Genomic DNA, 25775 nt, shown 5'->3' with positions numbered 1-25775 from the left:
TCCGTTACTCATAACTAAGTGTTATTATAAATAATTTACTGACATACTAAATTCTAAGTAGCTACCAATTAACAACAGCAACAATAATTTCAACTCTTAAGATAAATAAATTATTTTTACTTAACTAATGCTTGTAATAATTCCATTTTCAATCTAATATTTCATACCTTTAAACTAGTACTCTATAAACATAGTCCTAAGTACTAATATCTAAAAACAGCATGTTAGACTTAATGACCTAGAACTAAGCATGTTATAATTTTAAATTTGGGTGTGCATAAGTAATAAAACCTAAAAGTGTTCAATCCTAACTATCTACATAAAATATTCTAAGACAACTAAAATACCAAAATCATAATTATCTTCTTAAAGAATCAGTTAAAGTCCAAAAGTATTTCTATCTAATTTATGCATCTCAGAACTAAAAAAAATATCCCTTATACAGGGTGTTTGGAAAGTCACTGTGCAGTTTTGTAATCATATTTTATTCAGTCTATTTCAGACAGCAACTGATAGTGGTGTTTAGAAACAAAATAAAAAGGATCCCAGGCCTGTATTGATGCCAACGGGGGTCACTTTCAACATTGTTTATAATTGTCATTCATATTTACCTCCTTTATTCTATATTGAAACCTGTCTGTTAATAAATATATAAGTGCAGAGTGACTTTCCAAACACCCTGTATTACTGATGAAGGACTGTTTGTTTTAAAGTGGATTATTTGTTTATTTTAATTGTATTTTAAAAATTCTGGTTCAGAAAAATGGTAAACCTAACAAAAATCTTCATAGATAATAATTTTTAAACTGTTATTTCTTTGTGATCATTTTATATCATATCTGGCCACGTAAGAACAACATTGTTATTATAAATTAAAAACATTTGTAGCATATCAAATTTAAAGAACCAGTTTTTCTCAATGATATAAATACTAACCCTTTGGAATGTTTTTCCAAAATGTCCAAAACTGTATGATCACAATATTCAAAAACCATATGGAGTTTTCTCTTCCGACGAAACACTTCAATCAAGTTTACCAAGTTAGGATGCTTTAGATGCTATGTAATATGAATACAACAAATATTTTGTAACAATAATTACTCACAGGTCTTATAACATTTAAAAGTGAAATTACAAAATATTATATCATTTCACTTTACTTGCTATATCAAATAAAGATCTTTTACTGATATTAAGTTTCAAACAACATGGAAGTCTGTTGTTTTTCTCAACTTCATCAACAAAAAAATTAACAGCAAGAATATATTTAAATACATTAAGAGTAAAAAAATGTTGGAAAGGAGGTAGGACTATTGAGGGATGATAAAGGAAGGCTTGTATCTAATGTTTACAAGACAGCTGGGTTGTTAATTTCTACTTACTTTTAGCTTTTACAAATGAAGATTTAAGAAATATAATATTGTACAATTGATAGATGGAAAAAAGATTATCACATTAATTCTGAGCTTGATAAAAAAAAAAACAGGAAAGTTTAAAGAATAACAAGGATCCTGGTTCAGTTAATATTTCCACAAGGGTTTTGAAGAGAGTTAAAGGTTGGATAAGTGAGTCACTTGATACTAATTTTGCAAGTCCTTGAACAGTGGGAAGGAGCTTGAGGGTTGTAAATTGGATAATGTTATTCCTCTTGATAAAAATTGTTTTAGTTATTACAGGCCTATTAGTCTTTCATCAGTGATGGGAAACGTTTTTGAAAGTCTGATAAAAAATGCTTTGCAAATTCATTTAACAAAGCTTTGAATTTTATTTGATAGTCAACATGGTTTCACTATGGGAAAATCTTGCTTTAAAAATCTTTTGACATTCTTTGAAATGATTACTGTTTATGCAGATAAGAACAAGGGTGTAATTTTAAGTTATGAGGGATAAGTTAAATTAACTGGATAGAAGAGTAGCTGAATGGAAAAAAGCATAATACAGTCAAACTGGATTAATGTCACAAGGGGAGTACATCACTCAGAGTTCAATCTCAGAACTGTTGTTCTTTTTTATTTACATCAGTGATAGATGATGGAGTGTTCAATAAGTTACTTAAATCTGCTGATGATATTAAAGTATTGGGTATAGCTGGCTGTGAGGAAGAATAGTGCTGCTTTACAAATGGATTTAGATCATTTAATGAGTTAGATAATGGCAGATAGGTTTTAATTATAATAAATGAAAGATAATGTATGTGAGTTATCTGATTTGAATTATGAATATAACTTAAATAGAGAAACCTTAACAGTGTTATGAAAGAAAGGAATTTTGGTGTAATGACTGATTGGTCTCTTAAGCCATCCAAGCAATGTACTATTGATGGTGGTAGAACAAATTGGACTTTAGGTTGTATCTACAGAAACATTGAATACAAGTCTAAAAAGGTTATAATTTCATTGTTCAGGTCACTAGCTAGGCCATATTTGGATTACTGCATTCAGTCTTGGACTCCTACTTTAGGAAGGTCATTAAATTGTTGGAAAGGGTCCAGAGAAAGACTCCCAGAATGGTGTCTGGGATGGAGGGGTTAAGATCTCTGAAATTGTTTTCTCTTTATAAAAGAAGACATAGAAGGGATCTGATTAAGATATATATGGGAATTGATAGTGTTAATGCATCACCTTTTTTCATACTTAAAGGTGAGAATGGTAGAACTAGAGGGCATAACTATGAATGTTGACATGGTAGGAATCATCTGCAGCTAAGACAGTTGTATTTTTCTAACAGGGTGACTGTCCTTTCAAAGAGGTTGCTTTCAGAAGTAGAAAAGACAGTAAACTCCAAGCATGTTTAAAAGAAAGCTTGAAAACTATATAACTCATAAGGGCTGGGTTATAGAAGTTTATTTTTTCACCTAACAGCTTTAGCATAGTTTAAAGAATGGGACAATCTAAATGGACCAATAGATCCCTTGTTGTCCCACAACACTTTGTTAAATATTGCATTGTGAATAACAGTGCAAATCTTACAATACTTAAATTATTAAATTATAAAACAATTTGAACACTCATGAAAGGAGAGAGTTGCAAGTCTGTTATTTGCCGATGTGAATACTCACTCTGTAGGCATACTAAGCCCTAAGATAAAGTTTTCCAGAAATTCACCTTTGCAAAAAAAAAAATGAAATCAAACAGTAAAACAGACTGAAGTTAAAAATGTATAGTTCATACAAATAAGATTGTTTGACAAATATTAAATAAAGCCTAAATGACATCTTCAGTATGGAAATTGTTCCTGTATTAATTCACAATGTGTTTTTGTTTGTCTCTAAACTCATCCCACAGTTTTGGAGCTAGCAGGAGCAAACATGGAAATCAAGGTGGCTTAGTGAAAGGGAAGATACTCATATGTGGGATGAAGGAGAATAAAACAAGCTTGGAAGGTCACCCAAGCCTGATAGGGATATAAGATCAGGCTCACTGAAACCAAATGTAGCATTGAATTTTGTGTTTCTGGTACTCCTAGGGATACCACGGATGCTACATTTCAAACTGTATTCACACACCTACTCACTAGCTTGTGGAACTAACATCGATGGGTGTCCTATTGGGGTTTGTTTCTGGGTATGGACTTCCAGTGGGGTAGCTACAGAAGTAATTGGAAATAAATGAGTAGTTGGACTGGTATGTCAGGATAGCTGTTAACCATAAGGTGGTCTTTCTTTTTCATATTCTACAGCAGAGCGTCACCATTTATGCTATGTTAATCCAAAGTAGCTTTGCCAAATGTTACACAAGTTTATACCATAAATAATAATGCTAAAAATAAATTCCTTTTACAATCATATCAGCTTTTTAAATTCTTAGATTTGTATATTTATGTAGTTTATTCAACATTGTAAAAAGTAGATGTTTTATGTCATACATAACCACCTTAATACCTGTGAATAAAAGTTGATTTTTTTCTAATTAAAATTACACATTTAATACATTAATAGCATATATTAAGATTGGTAATGTTAAAACATAATAAAATCTAAATTATGTGTAAATATATGCAAAGAAACTAGTTTTAACATAACTTTTGTTAAAGTTCTTTTCTTTATCCAAAAAAATAAAATAAAAACCTTCAACATTCGTATTTCTCTTAATGCAATTTTTTTAATCATTGGATCATCCTCTGTCTCCACATATTTTTTCACAGCTACAAGTTGACCTGATTCTCGACTACGACACTTAAACACAACACCATATGATCCTTCACCGATTTTTGAAATTTTTTCATATTTTTCCATCACTGAATTGCAATAACTTCTGTATTTTCTGAAAAATATATACATATCATTTTAATACAAGTGCATAATATAGATATATGTCAAATGATAATACTTAGATTTCTAACAAATTTTTAAGCACGTATAAAAATCAAGCTTACTGATTAGTTTACCTTTTATATTAAGATGAAATACCACAAACTCCATAACCATGCTAACTACTATTCAACAGTCTACAGACAGTTCTTAAATCACTGTTGTTAGGCGCACCTTAGGCTTAACTTAAAGCTATTAATAAATACCAATGTTTATAAACCACTAGCTGATACAAAAGTTAAATATATATATACGATCTATAATTTATGAATGCATCTTGCATACAAGCTGATGGTAGGGTTAGTTACGCGTTTACATCAAGTGAAACCAACTATCGTTACTTTCCTCAACATAGAAATAATAATATTTGCATGACAACAGTTGCCATGGCAATCATTGGATAAAAACAGAAGTGCGTCACACCACCATACTGTTATCGAACAAAGTACCGTGGATACGTAGTGGGAAATTTCTGTCTAACTTTTAAGATTATTGTTTTTAACGTATTTTTACATGCGTTTAACATGGTGAAGAAAGCTGCTACTAAAAATGTAAGTGGCTTAAGCAAAAACAATTTAAATTTATTTCATATGGATGAAAATAATTACTCGCAATCCTCCTTATCTGGCGAGCTACCTTCACCAACAGTGGACTTCATAAGATTCGTTAATTATTCGTATACAAATGTGTACATTTTAGAAAAATGTAATTCAGCGTGTTTTATACGTCAAGACAGCCTCGACAATAACCTTTTTAAAACCATGAAATGTTCCAAATGCAAAGAACTCTCACCTTTTGCTTCTACACGTAACCTTATGCATGAATAATATTTCAGAGATATTTAATATGATAGTTAAAAACAATTTTAAAAAATTCTCATCACCCAAGTAGAAGGTCACTCTGAAACGTATATTAAAATTTATAAGTGTATCTACTTTCTCGCCCATTTAAAATTTTACACCTCAAAAAATGGAAAACAAAGTAACTTATAACACTGAAAATCCAGGAATTTTAAAATTTCGCCACACGCATGAAACATTAAATGGCGAATGTTAATTTTGTTCACACAAGAAAATCTTATTATAATAGAGCTTGCAATGTATACCTCGAATATTCGCATCTTGGAAACTACCGCACCGATTATCACCAATCATAACTGAATAATACTTTTACAGCTGAGCAATAAGTAAAACAATTAAAATGTCCACAAAAATGATATATTTCAGATTTATTCAATAAAAATTACAAAAAAAAGTAAGTTTCAAATATAAAACAATCAAAAACAAACTTAAAAACTGTTTTTCTTTAGTGAAAATATCATGAGTGTTGCAAAAGAAAAGTAAGACTTTCATTGATAATTTCGTCTACAAAGGAATACTTCAATAAAATCTACTTTGTGATGTAATTCTATGATGATTGTTTATTTTTAAACTAAATCTTCAATAAAATATTTTCTTCTCATGGATGGTGACATTATTGATTATCAACTATGAGTATATTGTTGTAGAATCGTTAGGCCACTACTGAAAAGATTGCAGGCTTAAAACCTTTCGTAGAACGTGTATTTCTGCTAGTGTAAATGAATGACAGACAATATTATCCAATGGTCTAATTTTATCACACAACTTGTTCGATCGTTATATTTATCTATATAAAGTACAAAGGTATGTGTGTTTGTGTATGTTATCCAACTATTCCTAGGTCACTGAGCCAATATCGACCACACTTCGCTGGATGATACTTGGAACAAGAGACATGCTAATGGTGGTTCATTACCTCCTCAACCCCCATTATTGCTGTTATTGAACATTTATTATCTTTCACGTAAGATAACGTTAGCTAAATTTATAGATGGCGCCACGCAATTATAAAGTTTCAAACTTTATTACATTTTCTATAAACACACTATATATACAGCGGGAGAAAAGCACAAGAAACGTCATATATATATCTCAAACTGTGCTAGCACTTTCTAAGGAGGAATGCAATAAAAGAAATGGCTACCACTATCGCAATAAATCATAAACTAAACTGAAGTTTCTACTCCAACAACCACTATAACGTTAATATGAAGAGCCACTTCTTGAGTTACATCCACTTTTTAACTTTGACCCGTGACCTTTCAACTTTGGCTAATGACCATCATTATTTAACCACTCAAAGCACTGTGGAAGGAAATTAAGATGTTGATGATGAAAGCAGGTAACAGAAAGCAACCGACCCTATCGTCACTGCGCGTCTGCTACCTCTTCCTACAAAATTGCTCTGACCCTTGCACATGTTTTAAGCATATACATATTGAGTTATTAAAACTTATACAAAACTTTTGGTGAAATAATAATAAATACTGTAATAATATGTTATAAATAAATGTTGTGAAAGTTAGGATTTTTGTGTTACTTATTATAGCATTCACCAACAGATTTGTTTAAGTCCATAGCCCCAATAAAGGGCGGCAACTTCAGCTTGTAACCTATAATATATAAGCACCACAATATATACATAAGACTTTAATACGTCATCTACAACACATGGATCAAATGTAAATGAAACATAATTCCTGTAGTGCAGAGTAGAGTGTGAAAGATATTTTAATACCAATAATAAACGACCCGTTCAGGTTTGTGTTTTGGTAGAATGCTTCTGAAAAAACTGGGTGTCTAATTAAAAAAATAAATAAATTTCATGTCATAAGGTCGTTTACTACTAATATTAAAATGAAACACATCGTTTATTTTATTTTTTTATCTAGTCCCTTACGTAAAGGGAGGTGACTAGAATCGAATCCACAATTAAATATCTGATATCTGCTTCTCGGTTGAACTTAGTACGTCAAGACTAAATTTTTTTTTCAAACAATACATGATAATTATTAGCAAAGCAAATTGGCACCTAATATACAGAACTAAATTAAAAGATAAACTGTTTAATTTTTAAAATATAAACATGTTCAGCATATGATTATTCACTCTGTACTCATATAGTTTCGAAACACAAAATCACTTATATACATAAAATTAATTTCCTACTTCCTATTTTATTTAGTAAATTTGGGCCAATGATTCGGATAAGCCACACACGCACAACAGTTCACAGTAACAGTTAGGCTAACGAAACAACGAATCCGATGTTTTGGCAATAAAGACAGAAAACAAAAAGACATTTACTCTTAATATATTGATAAAAACACAACTTTATTTTAGCCAACATGTCTCGTCATTAGGACTAGTAGTATAATCAGTTCTTGTACCGCTAGCCCTGATTGAAGCCGCAATGACGAAACGTTGATTTATTTGTGGGCTTACAACACTAGAAACCGGGTTTCGATACCCTTGATAATCAGAGAACAGACAGCACATTGTGTAGCTTTGTGCTTAATTACAAACAATTTACTAATATTATCTAGAGAGTAGAGATCCTTTTTTCTAACATTATTACCTAAATGTCTAAATCCCTCCAGTATACATTACAAACTCTGAATCCAATGTTTACTAAAACGATATTTTAACCGTATAGAAGATTAAGAAATTTCGTACTATAGTTATGAGAAAAAAAAAACTGTTAATTAACTACTGTGACGATACATCTATAATGGTAGAAATTCTCTGATTTCAGCGATGACAAAAATAATACACTTACTACACAAGACGTTCTACTGTGTTTTTATAACAAAATAACTAATTACACAGCGCACCATAACAACATATTTGCCATGACAAACTACATATATGTTTAACGGATTAAATAAACAAGTGAAATAAGTTACTTCTAAATATTCACTGAAAGAGAAGTCCGTAGTACTAATTTTTACGATACAATTTATCTAGAAATTGTTTTTAAAAAGAATAAGGAATGTTCAACATTACACCTTACGTTCCTAATAATATATCTAGCGAAATAATTTAAACGATATAAACATTATATAATGCTGTATGCTTATTTATTATAATTTGTAAAGTGGAAATACTAATCGTTACAGCAGTTTCTTAATTGTTAAAATAAAAACATTTTATGCATACAAACCTATAAGGTAGAAGTGATGACGAATCAATCAGAACTTTTCTATGTCCAAGCACCAGCAAATCTTGCAGTTCACCTTCCAACCCCTTCCGATTTTGCATCATGGCGCTGAAGTTGCATGGCGAGTATTAATTTTGTTCACGTTAGAAAATATACGTAACTGACGAAATCTGCATTCAGACAATGACATCCAATGGTCTAATCTTATCATATGTCTTGTTTGATCTTTATATTAATAACCTATAATAATAAAAAATATACATATATATGGATACAGGTTACACCAAGACACACTAATACATACAGGTGACCCCCTACCCACAGTATTATTGTTATGGCATCCACTTTTTTAAAGTGGTGTATGTTAATTTATTGTTTAAGATAAGTTTTTTTGGTTGTGAAATTTTATAATTGCATAAGCCATCATTAATTAATACAACTTATAAAATTTCTCACAAATATACATTCTCAATCGTCTCATGATTTGGTAATTTCACTAAATTTTCTTAAGGTAAATGATCCAAAATTACCACTGCCGCTAAAACAATATAAAATGTATTTCTGAAGTTTCGAAAACAAATATTCTGTGCCACTTCTGCATTAAACAATAAGCATGTGTGTGTGTGTATTACAAAAATTTAATGTTATTTACAAAGCATTTATAAGGAATTAATTTATGGATATAAACAATATTATACCAATAACAAACTGTTTTCGAATTTTTAAAAACCCACTTCATGAAACGTACTGCCGTGGTTCATGATAATTTTGTTATTAAAAAAAAAGGCGGGACATATTTTGTACTGTGGTCGAAACAGCATGCAATGCCTAGTTTCTGCTTACAATTTATGTAGTTATAAGAGGCTCTTTACAATGATAAAACACTAAAAACAATATTTGTAATAAAAATTAGTTTTATTTTAGCTGACAGAGAGTACGGGATTAGCTAACTACCTTTCGTGAAGAAATATACTCAAGAGTCTTAGAACGTTATTTTTTATTAGTTGAAGTATCTGTCCATGTTGCGTAAATTAATGATAAATGAAAGGTTATCTTACAACACAAACTCTTGAATGGAGAAGTGCAGAAAGCCCCCATGCAGAGCAGAAGTCCCAGATGGTGAACAGGGCCTAACATCTTCAAGACCGAGGTCTTGGCAGAGCCTTAGATCAGAGATCCATAGTTCAGTGTTGACTGAATGAGGGCACAACAGAGCTTTAGCATAGAACATCGATCCACCCCAAAAACAACTTCATCAAGAAGAAGCACAGGATAGGAGTAAATACCCTGTTGGTGACAAAAGTGCATGCAAACAGTTTTAGGGAGAGAAAAGGTAAAACCTTTTGATATGACCCGTTTCAGTAAACGACTGAGAGTAGTCTGTAGTTGCTGCTCAATAAACCTCATGCTTGATGACTTACACTGTAAAAGTTGTTGATATAGAGTCCATTTGTAACTGTAAGAGGGAAGTTATCCAGTGATGGTATTAATCTTTAAAATGAAAAGTGAGACACTCAAAACACAGCTCTGAGGGACTCCAAGTTTCTGTGGGAAAGTGCTGAACTCACACAAACTTGGAATTGCAAGTTCATTAAAAAATGTTTGATAAAAATGGGAAAATGGCCACACAACCCATATGAGTGGAGATCTCGCAGAATGCCATATCTCCATGTAACATCATAATCCTTCTCAAGGTCAACAATACAGAAACAAATGTTGTCACTTCAGAAAAGCTTTCCTGACTGACGTTTCAAGTCGTATCAGTTGTTGAACGGTAGAGAGCTGTCATCAGAACCCAGATTAGGTGGGTGAGAGGAGGTTGTTTGATTGAAGGAATCAAATATGACGAGCATTAATCACCCCTCTGAGATCTTAAAGAGTTCCAGCTTCCACTGAAGCACGAGAGGGTCAGGTGGCATCGAACATGACCAGTTATCCTCAAAATGATAAGAAAATGATCACTGTTTCGTCAACCCCCAAGAGAAATGAGAGAAAAGCGAAGGGGAGCAGATAGAAAGATCAACAGAAGTAAAGGACTGACTAGGTGCATGAAAATAAGCATCGAAGAGAGATTGTGATCCAAGAGCATACACTCTATGGAACTATCCCTCCATCAATATCAGCACCACCACAGAGGATATTGTGTCCATTAAAATCCCCTAGGATTAAAAAGAGAAAAGTAACTGTTTAGGCCCGGCATGGCCAAGCGTGTTAAGGCGTTCGACTCGTAATCTGAGGGTCGCGGGTTCGCATCCCCGTCGCGTCAAACATGCTCGCCCTTTCAGCCGTAGGGGCGTTATAATGTGACGGTCAATCCAACTATTCGTTGGTAAAAGAGTAGCCCAAGAGTTGGCGGTGGATGGTGATGACTAGCTGCCTTCCCTCTAGTCTTACACTGTTAAATTAGGGACGGCTAGCACAGATAGCCCTCGAGTACCTTTGTGCGAAATTTCAAAACAAACAAACTGTACAAAGAAATCTGCTAAAAGGTGACTGCATCGGCAGGTTTCAGAAACAATACCTATAAGGAAAGGCACACAGGATAATAAGAATCAATTAGATCCTTAATATTTTCTATACTGGAACCGAACTCTTGACAGTTCCACTGTATCAATGTGGCCATATTTATTTAGGTGGAGAACTTTTCGGTTTATACGACCACGTCGTTTTTCTTTCTTAGAAGATCTTTTGACCTCTATGGATTCTGCCCTGGAACAAGCCAGCAGGTCTTTGTCTCTAGATGTAGAGTCCTGTGACTGATGTTGAGAAGGAATAATCGTTTGGTGACTTTGGGCCGAAGCAGATGGGCCTGAAAGAAGTGGACCCAAGCAGTCACTGGAAGGATTGGTGGAACAGAGATTGGAGTAAACGTTGACCTGTCTACTCTCTTAACCATGGAGGACAAAATACTCCTCACATGGTTGGAGAACGACTCTGTTAGAAGCATGGAAATATCGAAAGTATGAGGGGTATGAACTACTACAGTTAACACAGTGTGGTTCTAATCCACATTTGTAGGCACCATAATTTTTGATACCACAACGAGCACACGTTAAAGATCCACAACAATATGTCTTTGAATGTCCGAATCACCTGTACTGGAAACACCAGAGAGGGTTGGGAATATATGGCCATAGCTTACAATTTAGATATCCTACCTTGATAGTGGTAGGTGGGCGTGGCGATGTAACGTCAAAATAAGTGCATTTGTAGGTAGCATTATTCTGTCCTTTATAGTGGAGACATGGTGCACCACAGAAACACCTTGGTTAGAGAAACCAGCAATATTCTCCCACACGTGAATGTTCTTTAAATCCCTCTCAACGATAACTCCTCTTGAAGAATTCAGAGTAGCATGGGGAGTAACTTCAATGGGTATCTCCCCCACAGCCTTTGATTTCAAGAGTTGTTTAGAGTGTTGTGGTGAAGATGTTTACACCAAAATGCCTTCTGAGTGCAGCTTCTTTACTGACTTTAGGGAGCCAGCAAGCCTCTCTAATAACTTTTGATTGAAAAAGGGAGACATCCACTCTAAAGATTTCTTAGACAAGAAATCGAGGCGAGTCAGAGTGTGATGGTGACAGTTGAACAGAGTCATCCATGCGTGATCGTTTTCTGATAATCTGTTTTATTTTTTTTTTTTTTCAGGTTTTTTTATGAATGGGGTATCTATAATAAAAAAGTACCTTTCAGTGCCCACTGTCTCCACCTACCACGAAGTTCCACGAGGGGATACAATGCAATGCCAAACAAGGACATTGCAGCAACACCAAGGTTTCGTGAGCACTACGCCAAAACACCAGCATGAGGCATAAGGTTCACAACACCTGTTGAAAACGTCCAACACTGGTACTCGGTTGATCCTAGCCCCTGTGAACCAGCCGATTGACCTTGGAGGAGCTACTCCATGGCCGCCAATCTACAGGAATTCAAGATCAAAGTGGCGTGTTAGGGTTGAACCTCTTGACAACTATGATCCTCTCCTCCCCTTAACAGATCGCAACACACAGCAAAGACATTGGTGGATGTTTAGATTTCAAAGGAGGTATATTGAAAGCACAGAATCTTCTCTGGAAGGTCCATTCACCACGTACAGGAATCCACCTCGATGAGAACAGATGAAGTAGTGGTGAAAAGTGTCCGTGTAAAACGTCAAACTGAAAATGTGTACCGCCCTATGGAACAAATGAATCTCCACACCAAATGTCGTGAAGCTCCATCTACAGAGGAAGAATTAGTTTAAAAACGCAAAACTGCAAATGTTTATGTAACACGCATTGACCTGAAAATTTCGTGAAATTTATCCACACCCTGCGAAGTATTTACATGAGCATACAACAGATAGTAATATTATACTTATATCGGTTCTTTATATGCATTTGTTTTTATAAACAAATTATTATATATAAACTCTTAGATGAATCTACCTTTTAGACAAAAATAACTAAAAAAATTGCAGTTTTATGCTACAAAATAATCTTCCAAAATTTGTAATTAAAGAAATAATATCAAACAATCATTTGATTTTAAATTAAAATAACACGTCATATAATTTGTGATATTTGTTTCGATGACATTGAATTCATCAATACAAAATACCTCTTTAGCTTCCATTTACTTCCTTTTCACCACCTAACAACTGCAACTATGATAACTACAGAACTGTGACTTATGCTCTTTTGTTTCTATGGGAACGAAGTAATTATATTCCAACAACGACAAAAAAAATTATTATTCCTATAAGAACAACATTTAACAACAACGCCAAGGATACATCGACTTTTACAGTCTTCATTTTACATATATATAGGTTTGTTAGTTTTTATACTTAAATGAGTAGACTTGTACATTTTTACAACATACCCGTGATTTTTATGCATTTTTTGTTTTTCTGTAACGCAATAAATCTCGCATTATTCTTAGCTTATGAAAATTCATTGCAGTTTTTATTTTTAACGTATACGGAAAATAATGTTTTAGATTCTTAGCCGATACACTATAAAAACAATCGAAAGATAATATAAATAATAAGGAACGTTAGATAAAGAAAATCAGTAAAATAAAGAAAAGTATGTTATAATAAAATAAATGGATAAAGATAGAAACCTAGATAAATATTGTGGCCAGTTTTAAGTTCAAACTGATAAGTGAACAAGTTAAATTGATTTGGTGTATACGCGAAGTTAATGGTATAGACTACTACACTGACGTGCTCCTAGTGGACCGACAGAATAAGAGAGGAAACACTCGACGCAAAATTCTTTTAACTGGCCTAGTTTTCTGCTTAAAATATTGTTTTTATTAATAAAATATACACCATTATTTTCATACAAGTTCCACTTGGTATAAACAATATCTAAAAAAACATATATATATATATATAGATGAGAGCTACCAACACATCTCAGCTTCATGTTTGTTTAAACTCGCACTGATTAATCAGAGGTACGCGCAGTTACTCATAATAATTAGTGGCGTATTTAGGAAGGTACCCCAGGTCTTATGATCTAAATAGGGATCCATTGATAATTTTATTCTATGTAAAATTACATGGGATATAGGGCTTACAAAAATTATTAGCTCATAGGCACACACAACCTAACATCCGCTAATAATAATGCAGAAGAATCTCTCAAATAAACTTAAAAACAACTGGATAAAGATAATACATCTTACTGGTGTAAGAAAGTATACAAGTTGACGAAGTTGCCAATCACTATGACTGGTTTGCTCAAGATAGTTTCACATCTCATTTTTGTTTTTGTTATTTTATTTTGCTATAGTTGCAGAATTAAATACAACACATTTTGATTATGGTGTGTGTTGTACGAAAATTAAATGTAGTATATCAGTCTATAATGTAAAAGCGTAAAAAACAACAGTATAAGAGAATAGACAAACACGTGGCAATGCAAGGAGCAACACCAGTGTTGATACTGCAGTAACTGTAATAATACTACAAAAATGGGGATGCTTCGTTAGAAAAGAGGTCGGGAATCACAGGTTTAAATTTAGGATAGTTCGCGTTTTATAAACGTTTGTCACAATGTCGTGAAATTATTGTTTTGAGATTCAGTCTGTCAGAAACCACTAAAACAGCACTAAACAACAAACTCGTTAATGAAAAGAAAGCAGCACAAACGTTTCGCAACATCATTTACGTTTCACGTCTTAAAATTTTGCCCGCAGCTTGGACTTAATACTTTACAAATAATAATAGGTTGAAGATTATATAATAAGAACATTAATTCGTTGGCAAGGTAACTTCAGTCATTGGGATTTTTAAAAAGTTTTTGAATTTCGCGCAAAGCTACACGAGGATAATCTGCGCTAGTCGCCCTTATTTTACCAATGAAAGATAAAGGGAATACAGCTAGTCATCATCACCCACCGTCAACTCTTGGGTTACTCTTTTACCATTACCAACGAGTAGTGGGGTTGACGGTCACATTATTCTTATGCTTAATTATTATGCAGTTTTCATCACTACAAAAAATATAACTTACTTTTTATTACGCAGCGCTTCCAAGAGTGCCAGTAGTTAAATAATAATAATTAGGTTATTAATCTGCAATATTTTTGAAGAGGCAGTTACATAATCAAACGATTAAAATTAAAAATCTAAAATAAATAATCAACGGAAAGAGCTTTAGAATAAATAACTGTGAAAATATAATTATGTTATTGTTTCAATAATTCTACGTTCATTATTTTAATATAAGATATTCACAACATTTCTATTCTAGTGACTAAAAGTAAAAAACAAACAAAAAACATGCTTACCTTGTCAAAAATATAGTATCTGGCACATCATACATGGTATTAGTACCACCACAGTATAACTATGACGAACAAACGAGGCGTCATAGGTAAAGCACCAACACTAGTAACAGTAATACTGGGATATAACTTTCTGTACCTAAAACTATGTAATATAATTTTTTGCTACTTACATTATTTTAAGCATTATATTTACTTCTCATTAGCATTAAAATAAAAAATTCACATCAGACATACGATCTTAATCCTGCATTATGACTAGCGCTGGAGTCACAGGTCCTACTAAAAAAACACTACGTGAAACGATGACGATACTAGAGCGGCATCTTGCGTTTATTGAACATAAGATTTTCGAAACAAAATAATTCTTAACAGTTATCTACTAGTAACAGAATTAGTTCTGTTTAAAACATCAAATGTTAAGAATAATTTCTTTTTACTTTTCAAAATCAGAGTTTTAGTATCATCTTTTGAGCATCATTTTATTGCAATAAAGAAATGTCTCAAAAGTAAATTTACTTATAGAAATAGAAATTCAATTTCTAGAGTTTAAATCATTTATAAAGCTATTTCAAGTTCTCAAGTTTTTAAACTCTTCAGTATTTTCTAATTAGATTCATAGTATCTTATATTTAACTATACTGAAATATTGTGCAAATAAAAATGAATATAACTCTTTGTATTTTAGGTTAGGGATCAGATGGATTGACTCGCAATCTGTGGTTCACAGGAAGAGGGTATACAACGTGACAGTCAATCCCATTTTTCGTTAATAAAGAGAAGCCGAAGAGTTGGCAGAAAATGGTGTTGACTAGTTAGTCTTACTTTTAGTCTATCACTCATGATTTATGGTCGGCTAGCACAGCTAACCCTCAAGTAATTTTGTGCGAAGTTCATTAAAACAAAGTAGATATTATATTTTTGGTTAAAGTGTGAATAAAACATTTTTTATGCTAATTAAATATTATTGATATTCAGTAAAGCCATTTATGAATAAAGTAAATTGTTATTTTGAATTTTGTTATATTTATTTACTTCGGCGTTCTAATTAATTTTTAAGAGTTTTGTAAACCATAACAAGACAGCTTCTTGCTGTTTTAACACACGTCAAATTACTAATGAATCTGCTCTACACCTTGAAACTTTGGACGTTTTTAATGAAACAGGTTAGAATAAGAGAGCTGACCAATTCTCAACGCTAAAACAAACATTCAATGGCGTTGGTATCAACCACCATACGAAGTACGGATCGTTAATCATACGTAACTCTAAAGTACACAGTACCATGCCAGCGTGTTGATAACGGGCAGTAAAGTAGAGAACTAGATAAGCTAGAAACAGCTTTTGTGTTAAGTTTGGAAAACTGTCTATCGTGTTATATCGAAAAATTTGAGCTTTTTATAACAAACTTGAAGTGTTCAAAGTATAAAATTATTTTTAAAAAACCAACCATAAAGTTAATCAAATATTCCCAAGAAATTCACCGTAAAAAACAAACAAGTAAATCGTCATAGAGAGAAATATGCAAACTTTGTTAAAGAACTAACAATTTAAAATTATACAGATATTTTACCTTTTGTATAAATAACAATGTTTACTACATTATTAATAGAGTAGGTAGAACATTACAAAGCTAGTTTTATAAAAACATATCTCAAGTGAAATTAGACAAGGGTGTATGTGTTGTAATACGACAGACGATTTTGAAGTAAGACCACTATATTGTTTGTTTTTTAAATTTTCGCGTATAGCTACACAAGGGTTCTATGCGCTAGCCCATTCCTGATTTAGCAGTGTAAGACTAGAAACAAAAGGCACCTACTTATCACCATCCACCACTGACTGTTGAGCTACTTTTTATCAATGAATAATCATGTTATAATGTCCTACAGCTGAAAGGGCGAGCATGTATGGTAGGACGAGGATTTGAACCCGCAACCCTTAGATTAGAAGTCAAGCACGCCAACCACCCAACCAAGACCACTACTAATTCCACTATAAAGTGAATTTAAAGTGTTTAGTATTATACAACAGACAACTCTCGAATAAGGTAACACGATGATTTTAGTATTTTATGTGACGTATCTTTTAATTTTTTGTTCATACAAGACTCATTACATAATTTCGAAGTAATGCGTTGTAAAATAATTTTCACATTTCTATAAAAACCTCACTCTACTTAAAAAGGCCCCTAACAGCTCAATGGTAAGTCTAAAGGCTTATAACGCTAAAAACCGGCTTTTGATACTCGTCGTAGGCACAAAACATAAAATATTTAGAAGCTTTGTGCTTAACTAGTAACAAAGAAACTAATTACAAGAGAAAGTAAAGTTGAACATAAAGTTATATGAATTAAAGGAAGTATTCAATATTTAAAATTTAAAATAACGTGGATACGTTTTTTTTAAACGCACCGGAGTAGTGTAACATATTTATTGTCATACATTTATTTCAATGCCTACGTTTGTTTCAACAGATAGTTTTTTATGCATGTGACGCATATGGTTGGATTTTTATTGCGTAAGTCCCTCCTGTTTTCTAAATTTATAGAAGAATCAATAATATGTGGTTTACGTGTTTTCGAACATTGTTGAAAGTTTGAGAATCTCGCGTGATTGATATTTAAAACTGACGCACCGTGAAACAATTATTATTACTGTCGGTCAGCTACAATCAGTGTACTTGAAAGCTATAATGTTATTAACGCTTATTAATTGAAACGCTACAGAATTTGACCAGGAATGTTTATAAGTTTCAAACATTATACACCGTTCAACGAATTACTTGGGACATTATTATTTCTACGAGAATATTAAATATCTTTCTTGGTAATAAATAAGCTTGTAATCGGTGTGAGGCCAGCCAAGCGTTAGCTAAGACGAGGTGTAATAATATTACCTCAGAATTCAATTTCTCGTCGTAGACCTGGTCCAGCGATAAAATATTCAATCCTAGATCAGATAGAAGACACAGTATGGTTTGTAACTCTGTAAAACTTTTGTATATAAACCAATATTTTTAATAACAATTTGTAACAACTGTTATTGTAAATTGTATTGTTGTTTGTATATTAAAATACATTTGTGTTAAGAAAGCAAATTGTATGTATCAATCTTGTTGACAGATATCATAAATTTGAAAGATATTGAATTTCAAATAACTTCTAAATTCAAATTCAAATTTCCGGTTATATGAAATAGTAATACGTAACTTATCATATACATAACATAATAAATCGGAAACTCTTCCCGGATAAAGTATAATACGTAACATTAGTTTGTTTCTTTGTTTCCTTTTCAGACCGTAAGCCTAAAGCGGTTTAGAAGTGTTAGTTTATCAAATTCAAGACGTTAGGTATGATAGCTTTGTAGTATATACGATTATGTCACTTTACGTTTTCAATTGTGAAGTAATCCCACAGAAACCATATTTAATGTACTGCTACACAGGATGAAATAATATCTCTTAAAGTTAAAGCACAACATTTTATTACATAAAAATAAAAATAAATATTATTTCCAATTATTATTACCATTTCCAGCTATGCACAGTAACTAATTTTTTAGTCTTATTTCATTTTAAAAAATCTTCATGTTATATCATCATTTATTATTTAATTAATAAGCTTGTACACACACATATATACGAGTATATGTATATATATCCGTGGGTGTAGTGCTTTGAAATTTTGTATACTTCATGTTTTTATGGAAGCACACAACTGGTATCAATTTAATTTCAAGAACACAGCATACAAAAGAAACTTGAACAATGATAGGATAACATTTTTTCTGTGAAACGACAAGAACAGCAAAATGTGAGGATAATCCCTTAATTGTTCGTTTAAATATTTGATAGACAAACACTTGTATCTCAGGAAAAAGTGGACAAATATTAAATTCCAATGTCACAACGATATGTCTGTGGACTCACAACGCTAAAATGTTTGTTTGTTTTGAATTTCGCACAAAGCTACTCGAGGGCTATCTGTGCTAGCCGTCCCTAATTTAGCAGTGTAAGACTAGACTCTAGTCACTAGAGGGAAGGCAGCTAGACATTACCACCTACCGCCAACTCTTGGGCTACTCTTTTACCAACGAATAGTGGGATTGACCGTTAATTTATAATGCCCCCACGGCTGAAAGGTCGAGTATGTTTAGTGCGACCGGGATTCGAACCCGCGACCCTCAGATTACGAGTCGAACGCCTTAACACACTTGGCCATGCCGGGCCCACAACGCTAGAAAACCGGATTTCGATACACGTGGTGGGCAACGCACAGATGGCCCTTTATGTATCTTTGTGCTTAATTATAAATAAACAAGCATACTGGACATGAAATTATTGCCAAAAGAGTGTTATACTGCACAACTATGCAATTTAAATTTAATACTTTCAAACAAAAGGACAAAAATTGGAAAATATAACTTTATGTGGTTATATCTTTAAATTGTAACTGAGCCATAGGAATTGTAATGACCTCTAATAGTAGTTAACTTTATTTTGAATAGAATATACAATTGAAACCATGTGCTTAAGGATAAAGCATGGATAACAGAAGTTCTCTGTCAACATCTTTGAAAGTTGTACAACTTTAATTACTACAACCATATAGCTAATTGATATTACACGAGAGTTAGAGTAATAATACAAGGCCACATATATATTTCCATAAAGGTTGTGGAGTGCACTTTCATTAAACAACATATAAACAAAGTGTTGGAAAAAAAACAAACACACCTGTCAGCCATAACAAGCTCATTTTCATACGACACAGAGATGGTAAGATTAGCTTATATTACACACTGCTTGAACTTATATATAAAAATTGGGATCAAAATAGCTTACATACTTTAAATGCTTTTACCATACACAACAAGTTCGTTTTAAAATTAAACTAACCTGACAAATCTTAATAATTTATCTTCTACACTTCGCTGAAAGAAGTTAAGCTCAGAAGGTTCCGAGCACTAACAACCACCCGACTCTCTGGTTGTTGTGTACGAGGAGTTCACCTTATGGCAGGTCAGTGAACCTGAATCTACGCACATTTCCGACGGCAAAAGATAGATATTCATATGTGCAATATTTATATAAAAAGTGTCTCCGTAACTTTGTATTTATTATAACTAATTGCATAAAACTAATACGACAGGAAAAAAGCGCATTAAATAAATTTAAATGCTCTAATTTGCGTTTCTTTTGATTTGTATTCGAATAGAATTTTTAGGAAATCGATATTTTCGGGCAGTCAGTGAAAGCGAAAATTAATCTGTTCGATCAAATCTTGCGATTAGTCGTATGGACTAAGTTTGAGATACGGCTAATACAGACAATTGGAATTACAAGTAGTTTTATTTTAATAAAGTGCTCACCCAACCAGTTGTTTATTCCGTTAGAAACAACTGTTCTTTATGAAGCTTATGTGTTAGCTTAAAAAATTACAAAACCTACATAGCTTCTCTGTGATCAATAAATCTACACATAGTTGGTTGCCGAAAACAGGACTAGTTATGACGAAAATGAATATACATCTTTTCTTTGAACATAGCTACAAATTCGTATGTATTGTTGAGGGCTAGGGCTATTGCAGAATGACTACGTTTACGTGTCTTTTTATACATTTTCGCAGAAAAAGGACTGTTGAAACAAACCTATGGATGCTTTTTGTCATTACGAAGTGAAAACTATTGGAATATAGTTGTACATGTGTCTGTTGTTATAAAATGAATACTATTGGAGCATAGCTACGTATGCTTTCTATTGTTTCAAAATAAGTACTATTGGAGCATAGTTGTGTATGCTTTCCTTTATTACAAATGAATGCTGTTGGAACATGGTTTCATGGGTATCGTGAAGAAGTATGAATTATTAGAACATAGTCGCACATTATATCATTTGTTATAAGGCAGGGATTCATAAAGCATAGGTATTGAAATCCGTTAACCAGCCGTGTGGTGGCATATACTTGCATATTTCTTCGTGTTGTTAAGAGACTGGCAGTTCAGAAAATCAGTTTTATATAGCGTTATTGTCTCCGTGTACTTGATGCGTAGTTGAATAACTAATTACTAAATACAACCACTTTCTGTAACTTTAAATAAGTTACAGAGAGTTGTACATATATTTACTAATTAATTATTATATTAATGACACGTTCTGTCCTAGGTAAATTACAGAGAGTTGTACATATATTGAATAATTAATTACTAAACTACAGCAAGAGGAACAATGGTAACGTTGCGTGAACTGTTTCTAAACATTATAATTTCTTATGATAGAGACACAAACTGGCCTCCACCATCCCTGAATTAGTCAGCAGCAAAGTCCGTTTTGTGGGGTTACTTAAAGGACAGAGTATATCAAAACACATCATGGTGTGTCTTTTGGCCAAAAAAACAAGTTAGCTTGGCCGTATATTTTATTTTTTCCGCCATCATGCCCAAAGTTAAACAAACAAATGTAGCTTGGCTAACTAGTGAATGAATATTTGATATAAAATTAATGCCAGTATTGTAAGTATAGCTACCAATATGGTCGTCAATTTTAATTTATTTCCGTCGCACATTCAATCCTTTTTCTTGACTGAATATTTTGATTTCAGTCCTATATGTTGCACCCTGAATCCTTTTTTTTTTTCTTTGGCTACACCTTTTTCCACAACTAAGGTGTTTTGATTAGATGTCAACAAACCACGAACGTTATAAAATTTGAAAGATAATGACAGAAATTAATTGCTTTACGCATGAAGTTTAATTTTGCAACAGTAGGTGTCAGTTTTAGAGCACGCCGGTAGCAGTTCGTGGCGGACATCTACATTATTGTTTTTATACTTAGTGGTAACATGAAATATCATTGAGCTGCAATTTCATAAATAATAAACACAAACTATAACAACAATTCTTGTGGTCGATTATTGCAGTTTTAAATCCTTATATTTCTTTTGGCGGGCTCTGTGTTATAACGTTTGAATACACACACAACTAATATCCATCTTTATAACAAATATTCCAGTACAGTGCATACTACTCTACTCTGCTATAAACAGTGCCGACATGACCTTTCGTCCAATACCATAACTCATTAGTCGGGCTGAGATATGGCAGACAAATTAATGGTCGAAATGTTTTACTTCCTTTAACATGTGACATCCAGCTCATAACGCTAAAAACTGGGTTTCGAGGGTACAGTACAATTAGCCTAATGTACAGCTTTCAATTTAACGACAAATAAACTTTAACACGTTGAACAATCTTTCAACTGCCATTTCTGTTAACAATATAAACTCTTTGACAATTTTATTCTTACGTTACGTTTAATAACTTTACAAATTATCTCATTTCAAGTGCAACAGTAAGTTTGTAACTCCCATATTCCGAACTTGTACAAACTCCTTAATTTTCACGTGTTCATATATTAGTAAGTAAAATAATTTCAGTTTTTATAAACTTTTCTACAGATAAAATGTTTCCGTATAGTATTCCACTTAGCTTCAGTATCTAAATAAGTTGAATAAAACTTATGTAACTTTCCGTAACTGGCACTGAAAACCTTCAATTTTAGATGCTCCACTTCCTTCCTGAATGAATCATCAGGAAAAAATTATCCGCCAACACAAGAACATAAATAAATTAAAATCTAATGTAATCTATGGAAATTTGTTTTCACTAAAAAATGTAAAGAACATATTCTCACCACAGCGTGATTTTACGCTACAGTGTTCACTTGGTAACTGCAGTGTGGAACGATATGGTGCTTGTCCACTCATATTGTAATGAGAAACAAGACTGCTTGCCGTTAAGTGTATTTTAACGCATTATGGTGGTGTTCAGAATATTGATTCGCTAGTAAGCTACAAAAGCATATGGTAACTCGTGAAATTAATGTTTATTTGTGGTTCAAAGTGGGGTGATTTCGCACCACTCAAACCTCACCCCTGATGATGCTTCTGAACTAGTGCATTTTTTGATATTTTTACTTTTGAGTTTGTTTGTTTTGTTTCCTAGTTAAGCTCGGAAGACACCTATACATAAATAAAGTTGATCCACATGTGTAGTTGTTATATAGAGGATGAGTAAGTTTTAATTAAAAATACTTTAGACCCATATCACGTCGTCACAGTTCATGTCTCCACGTCCAGGTATGCACTATCAGACGGTTGAAAATCGTAATAATTACCCGGCCTTAGTGTATATTGAAAAAGGTTGTGTATTATAAAACTGTCATATCCAAAACATTACGGTTTTTCTTTCTTACTATGTACAATTCGCCTGTAGTTTACAAGAATGACGGTTTCCTAGTATGTTCGTTTGAATAGTTTAATTACACGTAAATGCATAGGCGTTATTCTGGCGATTTCAAATAGCATGAACTCCCCTTTCATTATCCATCTAATTGGGGTATATGACAGTTGAACGGAAGATATGGCTGGAACATTTATCTTGGTGAACCCATGCACTGTTGGTGTCTTGACTGTGCTGGGTATTGTTGTATTTACCACTATTCATTATATTCATGGATTCTATTCTGTTACAAAACGCTACAATTTGCTTACTACGGCTAAGGTACGAGTTGTTATAAAGCTCTTTCCTGATGATTTTGATACCCAATGTTGACCTATGTTTCTTTATTTTTTAATACCATTAAGTACAAGGGATATCCTCGTCTTTGAAATTCTAAATCCTTGATCTGAACACATCTTAATGATCTAAGTGTATGAATACTTTGCGTCGGAAAGAGCTGTAATATGCACTTCCCAAAAATGATCAATTTTCGGGAGCATCACATCTTTTCAAATATCAAACAATGATAAACTGTAGTTATAAAACATTCCATTCCACCACGACTTTATATTGACTATGGTTACCACATGGCTTGCTTATATGTATATTCAAAATTGTTTTAGCACAATGTACTTAACCCTTTCTATACAATTATTTTCTCTTCTCTGTAGATGACTTCGTATGTTTTCGTTCTAATCATACAGGTACTTAAACAATATTTTTAATTGAAACTCACAATTTTAGTTTACTTATAAATTAGACAAAATTTCAAAAAGTGTAATTAGGACTTTAAACACGATTACTGATATTAAAGTAGTAATTTACATTGGTTTTCATGGTAGTTTTAACTTTAAAAGTTATTTAAAGGACAGAGCATATCAAAACACACCGTAGTGTGTCTTTTGATAAAAAAAACAACAGGAGTGATAGTTTAACGATTTTCCATTTTCTGTATCTCGGACTGTGGTAATACAAACTATCACATATTTCCAATGGATGCTTGTTTGTTTGTTTTTCAATTTCGCGCAAAGCAACAGCAGGGCTATCTGCGCTAGCCGTCCCTAATTTAGCAATGTAAGACTAGAAAGAAAGCAACTAGTCATCATAACCCACCGCCAACTCTTGGGATACTCTTTTACCAGCGAATAGGGGGATTGAGCGTCACATTATAACGCCCCTACGGCTGAAAGGACGAGCACGTTTGATATGACGAAGATCTCTTTGGTAGAGCAAAGATATACAGATTTAACCAGTAGTGAAAAAGTGTGGACTTTTTAAATCTAATCAGTACATTAAAAGGGTTAAGGAAGTAACTAGTTATGAAGGATGAAATTAACTATTTAGATAATAATTAAGTAAGAAATAGCAAATTAATCAAATTATACTGTTAATATTTTAGCTAACAGTCGAAGAAATGTTTATTTTATTGAAACTAAGAGAGCTGCGAAGAAAGCTAATAATGATAAAAATTAAAATGTATTTCGTTGTAAGACAGTTATGAAAGTATCTGAACATGAAAATGTTTAAGGTTAATCTTTAAAGAATTAATGATTGTTAATGAATGACTAAGATTAATCAATAATTGATGAAAGCCATGGTAATGATCAAGCCAATAATGACTGATGTCACTGGTAAGAGGAGCCAATAATGACCAGTAAGAGGATCATGAGCCACTGGTAAGAGGATAATGACTGATGACTAAGTCACTGGTAAGAGGATCAAGCCAATAATGACTGATGACTAAGCCAGTGGTAAGAGGATTGATGTTTAAATTTATTACATAAGTAAAATTTAAAAATATTTTCACTTCTAGTTAAAGGATTAACCGGTAGTGGAAATAATTAACAATATAAATCATAATTCATAGTTGAATAGTTTAACAGTGAGAAGGTTAAGGACTTGGATGCCAATGAAAGAGTTAAGGATCTGGCAATTAGTGAAAGAGTTAAGGATCTAGCTGACTGAGAAGGTTGTGGAATTGGCTGCTAGTGAGAATGTTAAGTATCTAGCTTCTAGTGAAATGGTTAAGGACTTAGCTGTAGTGAAGGAGTTAAGGACCCAACTAATAGTGAGGATATTAAGGATCGAACATCTAGTAAGAGGATTGAAGATTAATCGATAGTAGGTACAGTTAACAATTTAGCCGATACAAGAAATAAATTAGAAAGTGGTTGATAGTGAAATGATTTAGGACCTAGCTCCTCATGTGAATATTAAGAAAGTGACTTAATTATATGAATGAACTTATAAAATAACTAGTAGTGAAATGGTTAAATAGTATTTCCTTATGCAAGATGCGTTTTATATGAAAGGTTCAATATTTAATGAATAATAAGATGCTAAAGATTTATATAACAATGAGATTTAAGTATGCGACTTGCAGC

The 25775-nt window shown here is 32.8% G+C and overlaps 1 protein-coding gene across 16 annotated transcripts in view; it reads right to left on the bottom strand.

Annotated features, from left to right (window-relative positions):
* The window catches only part of LOC143255097 (cyclin-dependent kinase-like 1), an 84413-nt gene that overhangs the window by 25929 nt on the left and 32709 nt on the right, over positions 1 to 25775 (bottom strand). For 13 of the 16 annotated variants that reach the window (XM_076510318.1, XM_076510303.1, XM_076510335.1 and 10 more), the window contains 3 exons: positions 8333 to 8569; positions 4067 to 4262; positions 937 to 1058 (listed from right to left, as the gene is read on the bottom strand). In XM_076510318.1, coding sequence (XP_076366433.1) covers positions 937 to 1058; positions 4067 to 4262; positions 8333 to 8433 — 419 coding nt within the window. In that variant the 5' untranslated portion in view covers positions 8434 to 8569. Of the gene's footprint in view, positions 1 to 936; positions 1059 to 4066; positions 4263 to 4386; positions 5206 to 8332; positions 8570 to 15112; positions 15417 to 25775 lie in introns of those variants that run through there. The other 3 variants (XM_076510363.1, XM_076510326.1, XM_076510372.1) reach the window with 2 other exon arrangements.

This window comes from Tachypleus tridentatus, chromosome 1, assembly GCF_004210375.1.
Source record: "Tachypleus tridentatus isolate NWPU-2018 chromosome 1, ASM421037v1, whole genome shotgun sequence".
NCBI lineage: Eukaryota > Metazoa > Arthropoda > Merostomata > Xiphosura > Limulidae > Tachypleus > Tachypleus tridentatus.
This window is presented reverse-complemented; position numbering and strand designations above follow the sequence as displayed.